At 37.0% G+C, this 20185-nt stretch overlaps 1 protein-coding gene across 1 annotated transcript in view; it reads right to left on the bottom strand.

Moving 5' to 3' along the window:
* Window positions 1-20185, bottom strand: part of LOC113070745 (solute carrier family 15 member 4-like) — a 45018-nt gene that overhangs the window by 8673 nt on the left and 16160 nt on the right. The window contains exons 7-8 of the mRNA XM_026244166.1: window positions 15224-15382; window positions 5286-5444 (exon numbers count right to left, since the gene is read on the bottom strand). Coding sequence (XP_026099951.1) covers window positions 5286-5444; window positions 15224-15382 — 318 coding nt within the window. The remainder of the gene's footprint in view (window positions 1-5285; window positions 5445-15223; window positions 15383-20185) is intronic.

Here is a 20185-nt window from a genome sequence, read left to right as displayed (position 1 = left end):
ATTTCTGTAAGTGGCAGATACAGATTCTAGACCAGGAAGAGAGGGTCATGTCTGCAGGCCCTCTGGTTTTTGCATGTTTTTAAGCTGACCTGAGATCAGACAGACTGACATGTCAAGTTTCACCTCGTGGGAAAGAAAGAAAAACGAAGGAGCTCCCTGGGAGTCCAAAGAAGAGATTTAAAAGAATATATTTTACCAATACTGTGAGGCGAAACCGTGCCTGGAGACACCTGCAGTCCCTCAGATAAAATAAAGGATTTGGGGAAAATGTCTCTGAAAATATTTATCAAAGTCTACATCATACATTGGTGAAAAAGTAATAAAACTTCTGTGAAATAGAGCAAAAGGTTTGTTAGAAAAGTTTGCTGTAAAGGGCAAATCTACAACACACATCAAAGTTACCAGCAGTAACTTTTCACTTCACATGGAGCAAAATCAGAGTCGACAGCACTTCTGTTGTCATTGTGTTCTTAAAGATCACCACTAGAGCCCCGTCTGGACGAGATGATGTTTCAGTTACAAGTCTTATCATCTGACGTCTGTGATTGTGTATTGATTTGGACAGGACCTTGTTTCTTACACAGGATTTCTAGATGTGGGGGTTTCAGAAGGTCATGTGCTGTGGTTACATACAACAGCAACTAGTGTTGAGTAGAAGAAAAAAAACATGTAAATGTGTAGAATATATTTGTATTTTATATATTAATATTGTAATATTGATATTGAAATAGTCAGAAGTTTCTGTGATCTGCCTCTCTTTAATTCATTTCATATTAATTTAAAATAAATAGCTATATAAACGACAAGCCAAAATGAATTAATTTAGGCTAAAACGAAACTGAAACCAATATTGAGTCTCTCATTTGACACAAAATCAAATGTTTCCATATTCACAATGTACCTGAATGTACCTGCCAAATTATTATTTCTTATGTAGCCTACTTCACAAAAATGTTTTGCATAACATCACGGCCGTACGGTTATAACACTTAACGGCACAGATTTTACTACATATTTAAACTGAGCAGTGTGTTTTTTTATATGTATGTTTTACTGGCAGTATTTTATTATGGTAATGAACAGGCTGCACTGTCAAGGTACAGCAGCAAAGCTTAACTGTGTGCATGTATGCGGCGCCAGCAATCACTTGAATTTTCTCCTTCAAACAGTGGAAACAACTACTACTTTTACTCATAAAGATAATCAGAATTGTAAATGGATTACTTTTATTTGTGTATATTCACAATAAAAAAAAAAAAAAAAAATAACGTGTGTAAATTTTCATAATGCAATTTCGATTTTTGTAAATTTGCTTAATTTATTATTTAAATAAAAATTTAACTTATTCTTTCTAATTTAATTCAATTCAAATTTAAAATAATCTTGTCGGTTAAACATGGCTGTCAATAAGGAAAAATAACCAAAATGTACATCCCTACTTCTTTAGTACTCAGCAGGAGAAGGAAAGTCACTTGTTTGGAACAACTTGAGGTGAGTAAATGATGACAGAATTTTATTTTTTGGGTAAACTGTAGGAAGCTTCTATACTGTAACTGCTGGTTTTAAGTTCACTTGACCCAGATTATGTTTCTTAAGGTAACTTTACATAAGACGCAAGAATAACAACATAATTGGACAGAATACAGGAGTCTCCAGACGGGTTTTTAAAAGTTTTTTGTTACTTTATATTTTAAAAACGCAGTACTCATGGCATGAGACACTCAAAGAAAACAATACAAGTGTAGATGCATGAAAAATGCATATCTGAGAGGAGTTTTAGCACATTAACTGTCCAACAACTGTTGCAGCATGGTATGTAAAGGACACTAGACACATTAAAAAATATCCCAAAAACTAAAAAACACATGATAAACGCAAGTGGAGAGTGTCTGTCCTTTGCATTTAGCATGCCAAAAGCAGAATACGATTAACATGGATGTACGAAAAGTTGCAAATTGACACCTGATAGCCTGTGGGGACCATGAAAGCTCTCAGGTGATCAGTACGGTAAGTGACCCCATGATGTTGTGTAAGTGGTAGCCGATAGCCCTGTACGCGACTGCCTCCAGTGTTGCAAAGATTATTGTGAAGTGCTGATTTTAACAGTAAGAGAGTGAGTGTCAAACTCACTCTCGAAGGCATCTTGAGAGGTAGGTCTGATCTGCTATATGGTATAATGGGAGGATGCTCAAATTTGTGAAAATAAGTGCTAGATAGTGTGCTACAGAGCTGAATGCTGGGTAATCAGGCCCTGCAGCTAGTGATTAATACCTGTGCGTCTGATCCCATAAAAGTTGGAGTCTGTATATGCATCCACAGGCATGCCACAGGCTTGGATAGCATCTGTGTGTACATTCACTTTGAAAGTTCTCTTCTCAGCGCTGCATAATTCACTCTCTCACTTCGTTTCCTGCAGAGTCCAACACCACAGGAAACACGGAGAGAGAACAGTAATGGAGTAACCAGCAGAGATAAAGAATAACATTATGTTGCTGGCCAAAAATAAAAAAACAACAACATGAAACCCAGACTGATCCTTCCTGTTGTTCAGACACAAAGTCATCCTGGGCATCTAATTCAGATTTCACTAGTGTATGATAGTCTACAGGTGCCATTTCTTCTTCACTTGGAGGAAGAGAGAATGAGAGAAATATAAGGAATTTTCAGTTTTGAATCTGACTTAGATGCATCATATCCTGATTCTGTTTCTTCTAATTCTCCTCATAATTTCCTGTTCTTTCTACTATCACTAATTCTGACAAGAATGTTTGGCCTGACACACCGCACAGATTACAAGTCCAAGGCTCCAGACTGCGCCTAAAACAGTTGCACTTGTGACCAAAAATATTAATAAGCAAGACATATTTTGGCTGAGATCACCACTGGCAACTAAAATTAACATTTAATTTACATATAATGATTTAAACATATGCATGTAATGGGCATCATTAAACACGAGCAGAACAAATTTCTGTGTAAATCGTTTGTAAAGCCGTTCTGATGTAAACTTTCAAATTTATGAAAATGTTTGTTTTCAAAATGTTAGTTGGTACGAAACGATGTGTAAATGGTGCGTAAAATGTTCTTTTTGGCAAACTTATGACACTGAATTTTGATGCACTGCCATAATAATTTTAATTTAATTTGCCCTTTCCCTCTTTTTGATTTTTCCTTTATTTATTTATATATAATTTTTGCAGCTGAGTTGATTACTGTAAAACACACGCACATCACGGTCACTATTTACCCAGCTGCAGACACCAGCACTGATGGCACACCAGCTAAAAGCAGATTCCAGTTGTGCAGCATGAGAGAGATCAAAAATGATGGGACATGCGTAGTTAAAGTGCAGACAAGCAGTGTCTACTTGATCAACTACTTGAATAAAAATACCTGAACATTCCAATATGCAGATAAGATATAACATTCAAAGAGCATGGCCATTGACTTAAAATTGGCAAAAATGAAAATAAAAAATAGCACTTTGTGAAAAAAAAAGAAAGAAAAAATCATATTAAAGCATGTTGTGCTCATATGCAAGTGGTAGGTTTGAGTCTGGCTGAATCACATTCTGAATCTGTTCTTTCCACTTGTCCTCATAATTTCCTGTCCTCTCGCTAGACTCTACTTCATCACTAAAAATGGAATAGTGAAATAAAAAAATTAAAACAGGAATGAACTACATAATTCATATTAAAGCATGTGGTGCTTCTATGACCATTGCAGGTTTGAGTCTGACTGTTCCTTCAGAGTCAGTTCTGTTTCTTTAACTTCTGATTTCCTGCCCTCTCTCTTCTATCACAAAAAATTAGAAGGGGGAAAAAAGCAATGTGTCATATAATTCATAATAAGACCCACTCAAATATCCCAATGATGCTTACCAAACAAACAGAGCAAAGAGGGACAGATTTAAAGTACATGTACTCTCACTGCTGCCATTAGCAGAAATGCCTCACACCTGTCTTGTGTGCTGTATTAATGGGTGCTGAATTAGTTTGTGCATAAACTGTTCATTTGCCTCAGATACACAGAATTGGTGGGAGTACATCTGGACCATTGAGCTGTCATCGCAATGGCAATCACATCCATCTACGGTCTCATTCATCGTCCCCTCTGCGACAGATTTACACACCAATTTTGGTGTAAGCCTGACATGACCATTAATTTGCATGTGCATTCATAATACAAGACCTGGCACTGGTACCGCTCTCTTTCTCCTGACTCTTCAAAAGTTTACTTTACGCCAGACAACACGAAACTGTCAACACATTTAACAGAATGTGGCACATTTATAAGCAAAACACTATTCAGCAGTAAAAAGTAGGACAGAACTTGATTTACTTCATCTGGATTTGATTGGATCCTGAAAAGTGGGTGAAGCATAGGCCGTGATATTATTGGTTGATATTTATTTTTTTGCCTTTAGGAGGTATTGTAGAGTTATTAAACTTTGATGAAATTGTGTGAAAACAACCATTTTTTCTACAAAATAACAGCATGTACTGACAACTGATGAACAGTTAGACTAGGGACATTTATTTAAGAAATTCTGGGTCAATTTTTGACCAACAAAATAGGGGATACGGACTCAGATATAAACAGTGGCTGAATGGGCAATCACCTTCTGGGTTTAGGGTCAAGCTGTTGTACGTGTACACGCACACATAATACACACATCATCAATCAAGCACATGTGCTCGCCTCGTCACTTCATCTCTGACACGACCCGAGAAATGAAAGGTACGACCGCTCCTTTAGCATAATTACAACACATCACATTTAAACAGAATGCTGATCAGGGACCATCTTTCATCATCGATTACATTCATCAACATGGAACATGCAAGTCATCGATTTTCAGGAAATTTTAACATTTATAAATAACAATGAAATCAAAGGTCTGTATCTTAGACAGCCAAGCTGCTGGAATAGGACTTTTATTGCTTATACAGAGCTAAATTATATATTTTTTATCCTTTCTGACCCTTGCACAAACCTTTCTGCATTATTAAGTCATAATTAAGTATGCTTATCAAGCCCTCACATGTCCCCACAGTGCATCTAAGTTTAGGTTTTATGCTCATTATGGGGACATTTGGTCCCCCTTAATGCAGGCAAATCTTGACCCCCAAACTCTTGCATTTATATTCATGCACACACTCATTCAAAAAGACACACTGCTTAAATAATAGGTGAGCTACATCGGTTTCATCCCAGACATGCTGTGCAGTGCTATTCACGTATCTTGTTCTACCTTTTAATGCTCTCTCTCACACAAGTCTTACCGAAGTCTTTATGCGAGGACATCCAGCCGATGGCTTTGAGAGAGACGATAGCAAGTAGTCCCGATCCCACAAAGGAGCCGATGCCGGAGAAGAAGAAGAACAGGCCCATTATAGCACTCTGCATGGAGCGAGGAGCTGCGGAGTAGGCAAACTCCAGACCTACAAACACAAGATGATGCAGAAGTCAGTGATGAAAGTCTGAAGTTTGCATCGAATGCATGATCAGAACCTCAAAGCAGCCAAGGGATTCTATGCACATACAAAAAAACACAGTCTTGGGGAAAAGATTACGGTAAAAAAAAATGACGAGCAGTTTCATTTGTAACAGCATGTGCTCACAGACAAAGACGCAGGGGGATACTACGAATGAATTGGAAAAGCTCTGACTTTTACGAATAAAACGATCTATAATGAGCCTCTTTTGCATAGAAAGGAGGAGTGTTTGCAAAAAAGTCAATGACTTAAACATGTTGCAGCGCTAAACGTAAGCATACAGAGCCTGATATGCCACATACTGTATGTGCATGTTTAGCAAATTCACTCGGTGATTTGGTGGACCAGGACCACCACTTTAAAATAAAAAGGAGAAATTAATTATAAATGCACTGATAATAATAATAATAATAATAATAATAATAATAATAATAATAATAATAAAAACACTAAAGTGACAAATTTATTTAAAACATTTTTTTAAATAATGAAACAATAACTGGTTAATTCACTTTACATGCAACATTTAAAAATAAAAAGAAAAGTACTAATCTTTTTTAAAGCATTTTTAAAATAAAAATGTAAAAGGTTAATTTTTTTAAATGAGTAAATGTTTTGTATTTTTATTTAAAATCTTTTTTTATTATTATTAAATTCACATGCATATGTATTTTTTAATTTGTGACTTATTTACATACATTTGAAAGAATAAAATGATAACTGATCTATGATCATTTTTAAGTGGCATTCCTAGTTCTCCGTACATTGTTAACGTCCTTATAAAGCAAACATGAAAACCTCTTCAGAAGACATCAGACAAAAACAGGAATTCAATTGCTATAACATGTCTGGAGGTGAATGTGTGTTTGTGTGTGTTTGTGTGCGTGTGTGTTCATACATCCGTAGTACTCTAAAGGTCTGGCAGCAGAGTGACTCAAAATCAGCACACATCCCTAAATATTTACTGAAAGAGACAGGGAAAGAGAAAGAGGTATAAAAAAGTACTATAATGAGGATTCTGAGTGAAGGGAAGAAAAGATGAAGTAGTTCAGAAAAATAGTAGATGTAGCAAGGACGCAGAAGAAGAGAAAGAAAAGATCAAATCTCTTTTTAACCCTGAGTGCTGGCTGCCTGCTGGCTGACATTGATAATTTCATGGCACCTCAAACTTGTCATTTTTTAAATTATGGCTTGTGGGCACAACTGTCAGACTCGCTTACTGAGCCTGGTTAGGCCATGAATCTTGTTTAATAGAAAGATAAAGAGTGAGAGAGAGAGAGAGAGAGAGAGAGAGAGAGAGAGCACAAGGGCAAAACAGCTAAAAAGAAGAGGGAAGGATTCCACCAAACAGAGCAAAAGAGATCATCCCATCCCACAATCCCACGCTCACACTCCTCTGGAACAAACGCACATTAGGAGATGTGGAGGCAGGAGGGGCAGAGAGAGAAAGAGCAGCGAAATAGAGAGATGAAGGAATACGGCTGCTCTATTACAATGTTTTTAGCTGTCCGCAGGCATGCCTGACCTTTTCTGAGTGCTCTTTGTGTCATAGAGACTGTGTCTGCATCCTTAGATGACAACGATCGGATGCTTGATAAGCCCTGGGCTCAAGAAACACCATTAAAACAACAGCAACTGTTCAAAATCAGTGAAAACTAAGAAAATTGTATGAGCTTGTGAGGTTTCGTGAGGTTTTTCTAAAATCAATGGATTTACATTATTTGGTTGTATTATTGTGCATAAATATAGGAATCTGAATCTAAAGGTACTTTTTATGACTCTATTGACTAATGCATTGACCTCTATGAGTAACAAACCCCACTGGAAGCAGCTGTCATTAAAAGTCACTTAAGCTAATGAAAGCTGCATTTATTTGGCAAAATCACTGGCAATTATTACATTAATTTAAAATAACCTTTTACTTTATTTTATTTATATATATATATATATATATATATATATATATATATATATATATATATATATATATATATATATATATAGAGTCGTGGCCTACTGGTTAGAGATTCAGACTCATAATCCAAAGGTTGCAAGTTCGAGTCTCGTGCCAGCAGGAATTGAAGGTGGGGGGAGTGAATGCGCAACGCTCTCTTGATCTTCAACACCACGACTGAGGTGCCCTTGAGCAAGCCACCGAACCCCAACTGCTCCCTGGGCGCCACAGCTTAAACTGCTGCCCACTGTTCCGGGTGTGCGTTCATGGTGCGTGTGCACTTAGGATGGGTTAAATGCATAGCACGAATTCTGAGTAAGGGTCACCATACTTGGCTGTCTGTCACTTCCCTCACCCATAATCAATTATTAATCGATCCAACGATCTCAGGTCTTCATCACATGGCTTGACACCGTTTTGACATGGGAGGACAGGATTGAAAACATGCTAAAGAGGAAACATGCAAAGGTGAGGTCAAACAGGGTCAAGACTTACATTATTTGAACCAAGTGCCATATTAAATATTCACATATATTAACATTCAGAAGTTTCTTGAGCAGCAAATCAGCATATTAGAATGGTTTCTGAAGGATCATCATGCGACACTGAAGACTGGAGTAATGATGCTGAAAATTCAGCTTTGGCATAATATATATGCACAATGCATATTCTTTGCGACGGTGCTGATTTGCTGCTCATAAAACTTCTGAACGTTAATGTATGTGTACATTTAATATGGTTCTTGGTTCAACTAATATAAGTCTTGACCCTGTAATGTAAGTCTTGACCTTTGTATGTTTCCTCTTTAGTTTGTTTTTACAATTTTTATTGTTGACTTGCTACCTACCAAACCTCACAATCCTGTCCTCCCATGTGGGAGTCAAAACAGTGTAAAGCCATGTGATGAAGACCTGAGATCACTGGATCGATTAATAATTGAACCCTAATACAAAAGACATGCCTTGCTTTGGTTAAGTAGCCGAGACGGTGTAAGGGTGGAAGAGAGGAAAAAAGGAAATCCACAAGGTGTCTCAATGTGGTGAGCATGGCAACAAGTCTAATGACACAACCATCTGTAATATCACGCATGAAGAAAAATAAAATATCTAACTTGACCTTTTCTAAGTTCAGAGCTAAATTATTCAAAACCAAGGAAAGAAGTTCAACTTGAAATGCTCTGCTTTCATTTCCCCCTCGCAGAGTCAGGTAGTGGGCGATTTTTCTTTCTCTGAAAAAACATTACCCTTTAACACTTTTCAGAGAGAACGATATATAATTAAAATTCCCAGTGGAGAAAAAAAAAAGAAAGAGGTTTTAGGTCTGTCCCCTAAACTAGAGTCCTCACACATCTCATAGTTTGTGTGTGTGTGTGTGTGTGTACGTGCGAGTGCATGTCTACAAAAATGTGACATATCTGAATCAACTCCACTTCCGCTGTCATCCAACAGCCCACGACAAAGTGAGCTGGCAGTCCAGTCCATTAAAAAGGATTTATTCAAACAGAATAGGGCCAGAGGAGGGAACTTTCCAGAGACATCTGTCACATTTCTTGTCATCCAATTTCCTGGAGGTTCCCCAAGGGTATAGGGATGGAGTGGTGAGGCTTTATTTTAAGGGTCCTCCGTGCTATCAGGAGGCATTTGCATTTCATGGGAGGGCTGGGACACTGGAGACCAGGGGTGAGATGGAGAGAGCTGACTACGAAAGTGTGTCAGCACATCGCCGCACAGACATGAAGTTATCAGAGACAAACCTGTGTTCAGCTGCTGTTGCAGTCACACTGAATCTCAGTCTTGCTGCCAGATGGAGTTGAGGAGTTTTTTCTCCCCAAAAAAATCTAGTGCCAAGATATTTTGATTTGTAACTGTTGAATAAATGTCCGGCAGCTGATCTACTGTACAGACTTGTGAAATTGCATGTTAGCCTCCTTGTTACAGAAGATTACATTTTCTTTCGAGATACATTCCCAAAATTCACAAGACAAAATCATATGCACAAGTACACTGTAAAACGTGACGGATGTTCGAAGAATGATTCGCACTGCGTCAAACAATCTCTGGCCATGGCCATTTTCCCAATCATGTTCAGATGTTAAAGGATTATTCAAGAAAATGAGAAAGGCAAAATTAATCTTCATTTTAGCAGCGACATCCTATTCAGCATCTTTAATCTTAATATTTTTGATGCAGTCTTCGCACCTCTCCAATTTCTCTATCATTTCACAGCTGTCTGCGATCAGTAGGCGGGCTGCCTCTTGTATTGATTCTCAAAGCTTGATGGCTCTCTTCAGGTTTAAAAAGTGCCTGTGCAGATAGCGTCTTATAGCTTTCACAATACTCGAACCCTGGAGACGTGATGGAGGAGCGGAAGATTACACTTAGCCTTCCTCATCTCCCCATTCTGCTGGAAATTCAATCAGAGGCCGGTACGTCCACTGTGGACACATATTATTTCACCAGCGCTGTGCCTCTTTTCTTTCAATTTTTTTCTGGGTCCACAGATAAAAAATGAAATGAAGATGTTAACTGTTAGGGACAGCCACTATCCCCGTAAGAAAGTAGAAGAAAGAGAAAAGGAAAACAAAGGTGTTGCTTGTTTCTTTTAGAGTTGGCTGCTGTGTTAACAAATGCTGCTATTTAACTTTGTGTGCCAGGATATTTATGGTTGAAAATCATCTACACGATCATGAGATGTGTGCATTGAGTATGTATATATATATTTTTTTTTTCAGAGTATTAAAGCGAGAAGTGTCCTATGGGGGTATAAGTACAGGCATGTATTTAAATTTAGGCATTTATAAAAAAAATTAGTTAATGTTCCAGTGCCAAGTTCTTTGAAACATACTCTTTGTGTTCATAATGGATTCATATTGTTTCATGTGGTGTAACTTACAAAAACCTTACTATAACAATGGTCTTTTCATTTGTGGTTGTATCGCTGGTCAGTTCTGTTCTTTTTCTTGTATTTTTTCCTATATTGCCATTAAAGATATTGTACAGGGTTCCTACACATTTTTAAATTCCAATTTAAGGCTTTTTAGGAACTTTTTAAAACCTGGAGAAAATAAAAATAATACTGTATGCAAAGGGTGTGCAGTATTGAGAAAAAAAAAAATATCTTAATTCAATGGGTCTTATTCACGAATAATTAACGATCGCAAATGGAGATCTACTGAAACCTCTAATTTCTGTGAATTTATTGGCACTTCTTTAAGTTTTTTTTTATCCATTTAATGCGAGGGAGGACAAAGACCTCGTTAAATTCTGTTCTCTCATCTGGCCTGAACTTACTTGCTCCTTTGAAATCATGATCTGTTTCTTTCAGATGCTCTTTTACTTGGTAGAATGATAACCTGCATGCAATGAAGGCATTGTGTTGTACAATGGAGCATAGGTGGTGTACATCTGGCTTGACTGTCCATCAGGTGAGCTTGATTTGACCAAGTACAACATGTTCCTGGATCAATCAACCAGAGATATGACTTTTCAGGAAATATTTTAGGCTTAAAATCAGGGTAAGGTGGTTGTTCACCCTTGTTAATTAGCTATAATTTCCCACAGATTTAAGAATAAATTATGGGTAGGGTTAGGTTTAGGGGTAGGGATTGAGTTAAGTCTAGATTTATGGACAATAATGTTGATCCAGGATCATCAAAAGATGTTGATTACTTTGCAAAATCACGGCGATCCTGTCCATCACCAGGCCGGGAAAGACCACTTACTTGAATAAAAGACTCAAACTGTAGGCTAGGTCTGCTTGTTTTGCACAAATCATTGACAACAATCAGACTAACCCTAGACGACTGGATCAACAAACTACTCAAATGTAACAGTTATTCAAATGTGTCTGCTTTAACTCACCTCTGTAATAAGTTTCTTGATTTCTTCAGTTCCAAGACTGATCACACTTATTAATATATCTCTACTTTTCCTCCTTTTATTTTTACTTTAACCACATCAGAATTATCTGGTATTCTTCTCACTGAATTTTCATTCTCTTTGCAATGAGGTTTCATGCTTTGCTACTTAATGTCTTGAATCATACAGTCAATTATTGTCTGTGTACTGGTGTTGTTCCAGCAGCGTTTAAAATGGCAGCTGTGAGCCCTGTACCAAAAAAATAATCATAATAAATACAAATTTTACTTTAACAATCTTAATAATATCTGTCCCATTTCCAATTCCCCCTTTCTTGCCTAAACCTTAGTGAATTGTTACTACTCAATTGCCTTCCCATCTTATCGCAAACAATATTTTAGCCCCTTCAATCAGCATTCCATAAACTCAACAGTTTACCGCTTTAAAATCACACTTAAATTTCACTTTTATGCAGATAACACCGGTTTATTTACATACAAAACCTGATGATAATGTGACTTTTCTTTCTCAATGTATTTTTGAGATTAAAAATTTAATGTCTAAAAAATTTCTATGTCTAAACCGTGACAAGATGGATGTAATGCTCAACGGTTCACCCCACCAGTAATGAAACCCGGACTTTTAATTGTTCCTCTTGTTTAAAATCTATGGGTAATACAACATTTTCTTCAATTGCTTCACATCTTTGGAAATCTTTGCCTGCTGAGATTAGGCAAGCAGTTTTTAAATATTCTCTTAAAGCTTACTTTTTTTAGGGTAGCTTTTACTTGATTATTTTGTAGTTGTCAAATTTCTCTTTTTACTTGTTGAATCTCTTTTTACTTATTTTATTTAATGCATTGTTTGTATTATTGTATGTTTTATTTATTCTTATTCTTGTGAAGTGCTTTGAGATGCTACATTTTAAAGGTAAATAAAGTTTATTATTATATTATTATTACAAAATGAAGTGAACAAAGGACCAAGTTCTTACTGATCTTGATCAGATCTCTGGATTTTCCATAAAAATAAAGTTCATCCACTCTTTCCCAATACTGGGATCAGAAGGAAGGAAACTCAAAGACTGTGTTTTTCCATAACATGGCACTGAACAGTCTCTTGTTGTTTTCGGCGCCATCGTTATGGTTTAGTTTCTGTGTAGACCTGTGTTTGCCACTTCACTATAATGCACGAATCGGTGGGCAGGGGTAAACGGATAGTGATGTAGAAGCAGGCACTAGTCTTATTCTGTGAAGGCAGTGTTTAGCCACACTATTGAAAATCATGAATTTGCACATTCAACAACCTGTCTTTCTGGCAGATTGGCTTTTATATAATCTGTTTTTAGACTAAGGAGAAAGTTTTTCTTTAACAGGATGTTTTTATGGTACAATGATCTCTTATATGTCAAAAAATCAAGGGAATTCGGATTTCTCAGTTCATGACCCCTTTCAATGATCTGATATTTAAAAGACTAAATAAAGAAATGAATAGATAATAAAAAATAAAATAACAGGACTGAAAATAACTACTGTGAATGCAGTCGTACATACTATACATCCTCCTCTTTCAGTCTTCTATCAAAGACCTTGAAAGTACTTTCAGGATTGTCCTGACTAAAAACAAAAACACATCATTATTTGAAGAGCAAAAAACATGGACAAAGATCTGATCTGAACCTCCTCTTCTAACGGGGGGAGAAGAAATTCAGTAATCAGTACTGTGCTATCCACAATTCAGCATGACGGGGGAGTGTTTTTCCCTGACTTTGCCAAATGCTACTTATTAGTCTTGTTGGTTCATAAAGGGGTGACGTGCTGCCTTTAATTTACTCTGTGTGTGAAATGGGTGTGAAATTACCAGTGTGGTGTCCTAAGAGGAAAACAAGCATATTTGAACATGACCTTGGAAGAGAAGCTAAAGGGTCAAAATAAACACAGCTGTGTGTTTGGGGAGTTAAGAAAATGCTAACCTGTGTGAGAATGCACATGAACGACATACAGGTGTTCACACAACCAGCGGTAAATGTAAAGCTGATACAGCACACACAAATAAGACAAGTTCCATCCATGACTTTAACCTGTAAACCTTTAGAAAACGACCAGAATAAGGGAACTGAGCTGGAATACGACAACCTTTAACCACAAGTTTAACAACAACAGCAAATATACAGTGTGGCCAGTGTAGCTTGATTCACTAATTTATGACTATTTTGAACTGGTTCTTTTGAACAAATCAGTTTAAAGGACTCACAAATTAATCAGCCTTAAATGGATCACTAAATATTACAGATTGAACATCTGACACAATCACTAAACCACAAAGTCATAAACAACTTGAAAACAAAATAAATAATAATAATAATTGATTAACTATATTTCAAAGGTTTGAGGTACTGACATGAGATAATGGCTTGAGTTTGGAACAAGACTAATGAACTACATATAATAATATTGGTCCCACTTTATATTAGGTGGCCTTAACTACTATGTACTTACATAAAAAAATAAGTACAATGTACTTATTTTGTTCATATTGTATTTTAAAACACTTTTGCTGCTATTGAAGTGGGATGGGGTAAGGTTAGGGAGAGGGTTGGAGGTATGGGTAAGTTTAGGGGTGGGTTAAGGTGTAAAGTATGGGTCAACAGTGTAATTATAAATGTAATTACAAAATTAAATACAGATGTAATTACATGTCATTTTTTTAAAAAATATAAGTACAATGTAAAAACATGTACACAATAAGTACATTGTACTACATTATTAATTAAAATGTAAGTACATAGTAGTTAAGAGCACTTAATATAAAGTGGGTCCATAATATTTATAATAATTAGCAATTGTGCAGTCCTTCCTCAAAAGTACAAAACCACATTTTTGATGGAATCATTAAGAAACCAGATTTATTAAGTGGGATCAGATTCATTGAAGATAATAACATAGATTGCTGTAATTAATGTAGATCTCAGCAGTGAAGGTGGTAAAAGGAGGTCCACAGTTTTTACTTATAAATGCTGTGTTAATGGATTCAGTTTCCTTTCATTTATTTTCTCATTAATCTCAAGCCGACTTGTTTGAGACTTTCTTGATACTTTCTTTGTGTATTTCAGCAGGAGCGAGATGTTTTCTGGTCATTTTAAATGCGCAACTGCAATAATGTATCGCCAAGCCCAGATCGATCGGTCCTGATTGATACAGCCTTGGATTCCTTAGCAAGCAATTTCAGCAACGGCTCAGACAAGAGCTACTACACAAAGGCAAGGCAGAGAGGAGTTTACTGCAGTTTTTAAAAGGACACGCATTGATTAGCATGGTCATTAGGACAGATGAATGATCCTATGAGAAAAAAAAAACTATACAGTACACAGAAGAGACTGAAAGCTTGAAGGACACAGAAAAAAAAACAGTTTTGCTGAAGGTGTTCCTCATCATGACCATCGCCTCTAATTTGTCTTTCCAGGCTCAGTATCACCTCATGAACCACTAAATGTTAAAAGGGCCAGGTCATGGAAAACGTCAATTTTAATACACCAGTGAATTATGTTGACATGCTGCAAAAATGAGGAATTCAGAAATCATACTGACACCACAACCACGAACACATTAAGGTTTGACTGTCCATGTCTAATGTACATATAAACACCTAATCACATTCAGATTTATGTATCAAATGTGAATAGGTTGGTTAATCATAACATGGTCACATAAAGCGGTCTAAAAGGTACAGAGGCAAACATGTTAGTCAATAAATGCAGTGCGATATTTTGGTGCAAGAAACCTTAAAACAAAACAAAAAACGATTAATTACACAAAAAAAAAATGCTACAAGAACATGGTCACTTCTTATGCTCTGTTTGTGAAGTTGAGAGCTTTGCATGTGTGTTTAGCAGTGTTTTGCAAAGGGCCACCTACCTGCAATACTAGCAAATATTTCGCTGACACCGATGAGGATGTACTGTGGCACTTGCCACCAGATCGGTAGATCGGCTGCATAGTATGTAACTCCACCGAGTGACTGCGGGATGGGGCCTTGTGTGCGAACTACATCCAGCCTCTTCGTCTCTAAAATGCCTGAGATGGGCAAGAAAAAGAGAAAAAGAAATAATTGATTAATATATACCTCAGTCACAACAGTTCATAGTTGCACTGATAAACTTTTAGACAAAAGAGAAATGTAACACAAACTTTGTGTCATTTTCAAAGACAGCAGTGAAGAATTTCAGGACCTCTGTGTATTTTAATTTGCAATGGATTTTAGCCTATATGTAAAATAGATTACGGGAGATTAATTGCTCCTTATTTGAGTATTTTTGTCTTCTTGGTAAATTAACAGAAGTGCTAGTTCTTCCTTGCTTTATTCTAAAATCTGCTGATAGCTCAATGAATGATGCATAATTTATGTTTTCAAATAATTTTCTGCACATCATGTGCTATCAATAAATTGTTTTATATTACATTGATAGTAAAACTAAATTCCACTTTACAAATGTACAGGTTTGTAACGTCACTTGTAAGCTGGTGCATATTTAATGGTGCATTAAAAAACAAAGAAAGGTAATGTAGGCCAGGTCAGGATAAGCAGTATATACACATATGCGCTAGGATAATGTATAGGCAGCATATACACGCTACTACTACTAAATTTGTGGTCACTAAGAATCGTTTTTTTTTTTTTTTCAGGCATTAAACTGATAAAAGATTCCTATCACAAATAAATGCTGTTTTTCTGAACTTTCTATTCAGCAAAAATCCTATTAAAATTATACCGATTTCACAGTAAATGAAAAAAGTATCAAGAGTCCATTAATGGATTAAGTGTCAGGTCAATGCCACTAAAAACATGCTCATACACACAACATTAAACACCAGACTTGGTTTAGCAGGTAATCAGAGTGGAGCAGAGATTGTCAGCCTAGGCTCTCTAAAAGCTTGATCCAATAATAACCATGTTGCGGGCGCCACAGATAACTCCTCATGGGACCCCTCCATCACACTGACATGCACATATTCTCATTCTGAAGGGGTATGACCTTGTATTTCATATGCTTAAAACAGCAGTGTGTGATGAAGAGAATCTACAGCACGCCACTAACTCAAGGGGCTTCAGTTAACTGTAACTTTTTTTCTCTCTCTTCCCTCTCATCTTTCACCCCCATCCCCACCTCCACCCCTCGCCCAAACACCAGAAGCGATCCGCTCTGATCTGTGGCTGTGGGGTGTCAGATTTAGATTGGAATACAAATGATGCCTGAAATAAAACACTCTTTGGCTAAAAGTGTGACCCGCTGCAGATTACAGACCTCACTTCTGCACTTCCAAGCCCCGATTCGAAAAAAAAAAGAAAAAAAGCTTGACTTTTATATCTGGGGAAAATTGAACAGAAGTGGAACTGCCCCAAGGCATCGTCTGGTGTGTGGCGGGCGCGTGTGTTTGCAGCTTTGTTGTCGGAGCAGCTTGCCGTGGAAATGGCTGCTTCCTGAATGCAGGACAACAAGTGTGTCCAGGTGTGCGGGCATCATCTGTGCCTGCGGGTACGGTTGGCTTCAGAGCTATGCCACTGCCAGGCACCCATCTGTTTGGAAAATATTGTGTAAATGTTGTGAGGAGGTTCTGGCAGTGGTATTTTAAAACCAACCTAAGCCCTGCTGGGTCCAGCTACTGGGTGGACTCGGATTAAAATTTGATTCAGTACACTCGAGTTAAAAGGTAGAGGCCTCATCTGTAAGCACATAAACATACACACATATGCAAAAAAAAATAATAAATTACAAAATAAACAAAACAAAACAAAAGACAATAATAAATCTATTTTGGACAATCCAATCTATTCAAAAAAAAAAAAAAAAAAAGGAAAAACAGTCTAACCCTATTTTATTATTTCTTAGTAAATATCCTATTAGACTACACCTTAATATCCTATTACTGTACATAATTGAACTGAACAAACATATATGCTCATAACTTTACATGCCCCTTGCAAATAATCACAATGATAGATAGATGCCATTTACACTGAGAAATCGAAAAGAGCAGTATTTTCTTTGCACTGTGTGTATACAGTGTTACTGTAGATGCTATTTACCCATAGTAGTGCAAGATACTTGGTGATCGAATCTGCAAAAACTTTGAAAACAGCGTTTCTTCAAAAACATCCAATTTAAAACAATATTACATCTTTCTGCAAAATCATGGAGTTTAGATTTCACCATCTACAGTCCACATTATTACAAAAATGTTCACACTAGATTGAAAGGATTCCACAGAAGAAGAAAAATATATAATTTAAATAATAATAATATTAATAATAAAGGGAAAAGACTCTCAATATATGAGCATAATTGTATGTCACATTACAAACAAAACAAATATCTTTGAAGAGACACTTTCTCTTTGTTGTTCCTGCTCCTGAGGTTTCATTCACATCGATGAGTCACAAAGTCTTTCAGAAATTCCGAAAAAAATATGCAATTATTTATCATTATTTGCTGATAATTCATTTCATACACATCCTTGACTTTTTGAATAAATGCCTGCAATTTACCTTTATGCTGTGTGTGCCCATAGGTGACATTTATGAGTGTGCGTATCTTGATGTACTCTGAAAAGTGAAACCGAGCAAGGCTTAGAAAGAAATAAAAAGAAAGAAAGAGCGAAGGGGCACAGAAAGGAAAGAACTGCGTGATTACTGTATGTTGGGTATTAATGAGGGGCACTAAATGACTCATTTCCCAAGATATCTCATCTATATAATAAGTCCCATTAGTGGGACCCATTATGTCACACACACCCACACTCACCCCTACATTTATGAATATACACACACACCATGTCTAATAGTTCTCCCTAACACACATACACATTTTTGCAGAATCCATTCACACATAGCAAGCATCCTTAAACCGTGCTTATTTCAGGTAGCGGTTTATTAATGAGTCAGTCTGTGTCATTGAGTGGGAGTACAAAGGATGGGATGCACTTTCTCTCTCAAGAAAGAGCACGAGTCCCAAAGGTTCTCATTAGTTTGATCTCTACAACACACACACACACACACACACACAAAGAGTGTGATATGAACGTGATTTGCACATACTGATTCCACAAGAGTGTGCCAACAAGTTTCCCCTCGCTCTTGGCCACATCAAAACAATGGTTATTATTAGATAACATCTGTATTGTGCACTGAATACTAGACTTCCTGCGTGTTCAGGCTCTGTCATGCAATACCAAGGTCATTTTCTTCTGCATCAATTTAAAACAGTGGTTCTCAGCCATTGAGTGGTGGAGACCGAAAATTGTCAAAAAAACACATTCTGAAATGTAGTTATTAGTTTATTATTACATTCTGCTTGAATGTCAATGGTTTTATGCGCTCATTTACATGTTATACTAACTTAAGTGGTTAGTTCATTAAAAAATGAAAATTATTTTCGTTCATCTTCAAAACCCAAATTAAGATTTTTAACAAAGCCTGACGGTGTATTCACAGCAGAAAAGTCTGCTAGTTCACTTGCTTTGGGCCGGATCAAATACAAAGGTTTTCTTTGTGCATTTTGCCTTCACACTGCCCTTTTTATAAGTGAACCAGAAACTGTAAACAAGTCAACCATTCATTGGTTTATCCCTTCGACCATAGCACAGTTCATTTGGAAGTGGACCGAGAAAACTGTTTGGGTGCTATTAGTCTGAATCAGACAGTCCTTGAACCGTAAGTTGGTATGCTGTTTGTGCACACAACATTGGCAAGAGCATTCTCAAAACTGCAGCCTACAATCTGATTGATTGGCTTTACTCAATTTCCAGAAGTGCTTCAGGGTGCACAGGTTTTTATCAGTAAAACAGGAAATGTTGTGTTTACAAGATCTCAGGCCGTTAGAATGGGTGCTTCTTAGAAAGACCTAGAAGGAAGATTTGGAAAAGTTTGTCGCATTGAAATTTTGAGCATGTTTACATGCACAAGCGTGTAAAATAATATAAAATATTGTTTTACAGACCACTTAGTCTCTTTATTTACATCTACAATGTGCACTACACTAAAAAGAGTGGCTACACAAAGCTAGAACATATCAGACATCAGTCATTTTGGTCAACAGGTACCAGTATATTAAAGTGGGATCAAATCAAGTGAAGTAAACACCTGAAAACTGCAATCATGCAGCAAAGCATTGACGTCAATCTCTCATTATTTTGACAGTTTCGAGTTTTTCTGGACTTTGTGTCCACAGCTTAAAGAATCCCTCATGATGACTACAAACCCACATTTATTCAGTTTGATGGCAGCTGAGACAGATGAGGAATTTAAAAATGTCTAAACTGCTGTCTCCCTCACCGTGCAGAGTTTGACAGGGGTTTAAAAGAGTCAGAGAGACTCAAAGACAGACAGGGTGGGAGAGAAAAATATTCACATTTTCCCCACACTCTAGAGTGCGTCTCCTGAAACTCATCTCACTCAAAAAGCGCTTTAGTCTGAAATATGTCAAGGTCTGGACGCAGTGCACACTGTCAAGCTGACTAAGCTGGGTTTAATCCACTGGGCAGAGCTGGAATTGGACTGGGGACTGGCTGGAGTGCTGGGCGCAGTCAAACTGAACAATGAGTTACTGGAGACCTGTCAATGGTGTCTTCTTCTACAACCTCCGAACAGGCATTCCTCGACTCTCTCAATGTGTGACTCAAACTTTTGTGCCTGTGTGGACACAATCTTAAAGTGTTGTCTTAGCAGCGAGGCATAGACTGTGTACAGAACTTCAGACAGATATAAGAGCGAGCCAAAAACACTTGGAAGGAAAGTGCTGAAGTTTTGGAGAGATTGCTGTGCCTAGATATATAGTGAGTCAGATTCAGATTCAGATTCAGATTTATTCAGACATTTAAACA

The sequence above is a fragment of the Carassius auratus genome, unplaced genomic scaffold, assembly GCF_003368295.1.
Source record: "Carassius auratus strain Wakin unplaced genomic scaffold, ASM336829v1 scaf_tig00005214, whole genome shotgun sequence".
Classification (NCBI taxonomy): domain Eukaryota; kingdom Metazoa; phylum Chordata; class Actinopteri; order Cypriniformes; family Cyprinidae; genus Carassius; species Carassius auratus.
Note: the sequence above shows the minus strand (reverse complement) of the source record. Positions and strands in the feature narration are given on the sequence as shown.